Here is a 4,848-nt window from a genome sequence, read left to right as displayed (position 1 = left end):
AGGATCCGTTTGTGTTGCTTTGTTGAAATTTTGGTTTCAACGGTCCCACCACAATTTTCTTTTCAAAGAAGAGAATCCGTTTGTGTTGCTTTGTTGAAATTTTGGTTTCAAAGGTCCTATCCCAATCTTTGCGCATGCTCAGCTTTGATTTGTTTATATAAGACCACAATCTTCTTGTTTCATTGTCCAAAGGCGTAACAATTTTCTTGGTAGGCAGCCTCGTACTTCCAGAATGGCAGACGACGCAGGTCCTAGTTACACTGTGCCCAGTAATGTAGCCCGGGAAGCTATCGATGAAATTGCACGGGAAATGATGGTCAGAACTGATCACAACTTCCTAGAGGCGTATAACAGTGCAGTTACATATTACTACAACCATTATCACAGAGTGCCTCGAAATACATCCATACTTACAGGACGTTTATGGATGTATGAGTTGTTTAACGGTCATCATGGCCGGCTTGAAGATGCTGTCAGCATGTCCAAACCAGTGTTCTTGATGTTATGCGACACTCTTCATAGTTTCGGATTGACACTGCCACAGCGGGAGCATGGCGTTCCGCTAGAAGAGAAGGTAGCCATTTTCATTTGTGCATTGCAGGGAATGAAGATGAAAGATTTGCAAGAACGGTTCCAACACTCGAAGGAGACTTTGTCACGGAATTTCCATGAGGTTTTGAATGTTATGATACCGTTCACAGCGGTTCATAGTAGGAGTCTTACGCCTGAGCAAGTGCAACAGGGGGGCCACCCACAATTACAATCGCAACGACGATACCGGCCATTCAAGGTGAGACTGTTTCACATAATTTTAAATATCACTGTGGCGACATATACCATGAATTAGTATTTATATATTCTGCGTAATGGTGCGTTGTGTAGGACTGCATCGGTGCACTAGACGGCACGCACGTGATGGCTCGTGTCTCGGAAGAGTACGCCACTTCGTATTACGGCCGGAAAGGCGTCCCAACACAGAACATACTGGCCGTATGTGACTTCGATTTGTGCTTCACGTTTGTGTCAGCCGGTTGGGACGAGAGCATGCACAACAGTAGGGTGCTGCACTACGTGACAACCGAACCTAAACATCGCTTCCCGCACCCCGCACCTGGTAAAAGTATATCTTACGTAACAAAGTAGTATAATCTGAAAATAATATAAGACAATTTACACATTCGTACTTGCTATCGTAGTTGAGAACTTACCAAAAATAGATAATATCCTCTGAAAAAAAAAGGACGCAAAATTATTTTTCTCAAACAACTTGTTTGTAAAAAAATGTTCGTTGTAGGAAAATACTACTTGGTGGATAGCGGCTACAGCAACAAGACAGGGTACCTAGCCCCATACAAGGGATATAGGTATCACCAAAATGCTCATCGAAATCGAAGACCACAAAATGAGTTCGAACTATTCAATAAGGCACGTTCGTCATTGCGTAGTTGTATCGAGCGGACATTCGGTGCGTGGAAGTCGAGGTGGGGGGCATTGCGAAATATTCAGAAGTTGAGTTTCGCTAATCAAGTGATCTTTGTGTGTGCGTCGATGGCGTTACATAACTTCATACGCCGAAACAGTGAAATTGATGAGGTCATAGTTCCTATCGCAAATAGCACCGAATACGTGGCTCCCGAAATGCCCGACCACGATGAATACGCACGGGTTGCGGATGTGATTGAGGAAGGGGACTCCGACCCCGCAATGACAGTTGTACGAGCGAACATTACGTACCAACTAGCCCAGCAACTGAACACGAATAATTGAAACATTAATGTTGGTTAAATTTGTAATGTGTGTAACTCAGATCCGTCGCAAGATTATTATCATGGTTTGTTAATGTGTTTTGTATTTCTAAATTTGTAATACTTCACAGCAGGAAGTTGATAAAGTTTTGTATCCAATTTTATGCTACATATGTCCAAAAAACACTATTGAAAACGAAATGAAAAGAATAAAATAAAAAAACTTGGTTGAACAACCTAGAACAGCACTGGGCATAATAGAAAGGGAAAAGAAAAAAAAATGACAAAAAAAGCAATCTAAAACAGAATGAAACCAAATTTGTTAAAACGAAAACAATAAAAGCGAAAATAAAAGAATTTTAAAAAAAAATTTGAAAGGAAAAGAAAAAAAGTAATGAATAAAAAATGAAAACATTCAACAAAAATTTACACGTAAAAACAAAAGAATACAAAAAAATGACAAAAAAAGGAAAATAATAAACCCAAATTAATAATATTAAAAGGAAAAGAATAAAAAATAAAATATAAATGTGAAAAGGAGAAGAAAAAAAAAACCGAAAAGAATGAAAAAGAAATATTCACAACAAAGGAAAAGAAAGAAAACAAAAATTATAACGAAAAGAGTGGAAAAAAGAAATTGAATAAAATTATGAAAACAAAAAAAATAATAATATTAAAAGGACAAGTACCGACTACAACGGGAAGAAAAAAAAAATTATGTTAAATGGAAAAGAATGGAAAAAAAAAATTGAATAAAAAAGGAAAGAAATAAAACAAATAATAATGATAAAAGGAAAAGAATTAAAAAAATACATTGTTTTAAAATAAAAAATAATAAAAACAAAAATGTTAGGGAAAAGAAAAACAAAAAAAAATTTAGCTGCAAGAAACAAAAATTATGAATAAAGAAAAGATATAAGTGCCTTTGACCGTTGCACAGTATCCATGGAAATGAAGAAAAATATTTAAAAATTATATGTTGGAAGTGATTGTCACCACAGACGTAAAGTGACGCTGCGCAACGGTGACACGTACTGCCGAGATTGTGTGTAAGTGACGAAGGGTAAAACAGTCATTTTACCATGTTAACTAATATTATATTACACAACTTTTTATAAAAAGTCAAAAATTTATTCCAAATAACTATCTTTTTTCTCTCAATTTTTTAGTCTAAAAAGTCAAAAAGTACACTTATTTATGACACCCCAAACAAGCCCTAAGTTTCATTTATTTTCAAAAGAAAGTGCTGAAAATTGGTAAAAAAAATACATTGATTGGTTGTATATTTTTTCATAATATCAATATTGTCCATTAAATTATTGAGGAAGAAAAGAAATTTCACCTGCATTTCTAAATCGCATGCTTTGTTTTTTTACTTATTTAAATATAATAATAAAAAAATTAAAATTCTTCTCATCCCAGGATCCAAATGAACCACAATATTTCAAAATTAATTTCTAAACACATTGATATGTTAAGAAAAATGTTACATCACACAAGAATTTTTAAATTAGAGCCGACAGCAAGCAAGTGAGAAATCAAAGGGAGATTTAACAGATATTTATATACGACAAAATTACAGATTTAAAGAAGTTACTTTTTTCCACTTAACAAGAGAGAGACTCACAGCAATGTCTAAACTCTCTCAAACTCAATGCATGAAAAGAGAAGTTATTTCAATACAACCCTGTTTGGAAGATCAGAAAAAATAATAAATAAATAAATAAAAAGAAGAAAAAAAATGTGACCTTTTCATTTGACGAGAGAGAGAACCTGGAAGTACTGAGATTACTATAAAAGATTTGTAAAACTTCACTTGTTCCATCACACCATCCCGAATGAGCACCACAAAGCTGCAAGCTAGAGTTTCAGTCATGGGTTGGATCTGTGCTGCTTTCAACCTTGCCGTTTTGGCTTCTCGTCTTAGCATCATGGTACTTACCTACCTAATCCTCGATTTTCCTACTCCTTTTCTTCCTCTTTCTTGCAATCCAAACACACTTCATATATATGCATGCTTTGTGCAGAGGAGAGTGATTAGAACCAAGAGCGTAGAGCACATGCCCTTCACTCTATCATTTTCCCTCACCCTCCATGCCACCATGTGGTTCTTCTATGGATTCTTCACCAAAGATTTCTACATCGCTGCAAGTCAATCAAAATTAACTAATATTATACAAATCAATAAATTTTCATACACCTTTTTTTTTACTAATTGATTGATGTGACATCAATCCCCAATGACTAATAGTCACATAAAATTGTTAAAACAAAAATACTTAAAAGTTCTAATTAGAGTCACCACTAATGATGTGGCAGTGGATCCCACCCACTGCCACGGTGTATGTTATGCTTTGTTTTTGTTTTTGTTTTTATTTTTTTTCAAATTCCACCTTACTAGTGGTGGATTTATAGTGGTGGATTTAGAGCTCCTTATTTAGAGCTCTAAATCATTGTTGTTGTTAAAATATCGAATTTGCACAAACTGACAGTGAAATTTCACCACAGAATTTGTGCCACATAATTCTTATATATCAACCTGTTTTCCGGAGCCCCTAACTTTTGTTTTTTGGGTTTTGTTGCATACGATGTGGGGGTGATAGTACTACTAAATGGTCAGTAGCTAATGTGATGGGCTTGGTTTGTTTGGAGAAATGACTCGTAGCTTGAATTTCTTCCGACTCGAATGGTCCGAATTATCCAAAATGACGTCGTTTTGGGCAGTGTTTTTTTTTTTCATTTTCATTCTTTTCTTTTCATTCTTTCGAACACAGAGAGGGAAGAGAAGAGGAGAGAGAGAGAGAGAGAGAGAGAGAATACAGACATAAAATTGATCTCAACAACAGAGATTTGCAAGTCTGATATTAAGCATCATCATCATCATCAAAAAGATTTGGAGATGGACCATTAGCAACAGAGACTTGCAAGTCTGATATTAATCATCATCACCATCAAAAAGAGATTTGTAGATGGGCCATAACTCGTAATAAAAGCCATGGAAATCAAGGGGAGTACTTGATACAAGCCAACAACACAAAGATTAAACAAGTTCATGTATAGTGTGATCTCGTTTATATTAGTATCAAAGGACGTGTTTACCAAA

General features: G+C 35.4%; 1 protein-coding gene across 1 annotated transcript; it reads left to right on the top strand.

The window, feature by feature from the left end:
- The first annotated feature begins 232 nt into the window (after positions 1-232).
- LOC145822218 (uncharacterized) lies at positions 233-2,164 on the top strand. Its single transcript, XM_082918826.1, has 2 exons — positions 233-790; positions 883-2,164. The coding sequence occupies exons 1-2, from the start codon at positions 233-235 to the stop codon at positions 1,141-1,143; spliced, it is 819 nt and encodes a 272-aa protein (XP_082774952.1). The 3' UTR covers positions 1,144-2,164.
- The last annotated feature ends 2,684 nt before the right edge of the window (positions 2,165-4,848 follow it).

This window comes from Camellia sinensis, chromosome 3, assembly GCF_055761805.1.
Source record: "Camellia sinensis isolate YWXY chromosome 3, ASM5576180v1, whole genome shotgun sequence".
Taxonomy (NCBI): Eukaryota; Viridiplantae; Streptophyta; class Magnoliopsida; order Ericales; family Theaceae; genus Camellia; species Camellia sinensis.
Note: the sequence above shows the minus strand (reverse complement) of the source record. Positions and strands in the feature narration are given on the sequence as shown.

Excerpts from the sequence above, each read along its gene's own strand:
- LOC145822218 (XM_082918826.1), top strand. The coding sequence starts at position 233 with ATGGCAGACGACGCAGGTCCTAGTTACACTGTGCCCAGTAATGTAGCC. Across the intron at positions 791-882 it reads GACGATACCGGCCATTCAAG|GACTGCATCGGTGCACTAGA; the intron begins GTGAGACTGTTT and ends TGCGTTGTGTAG.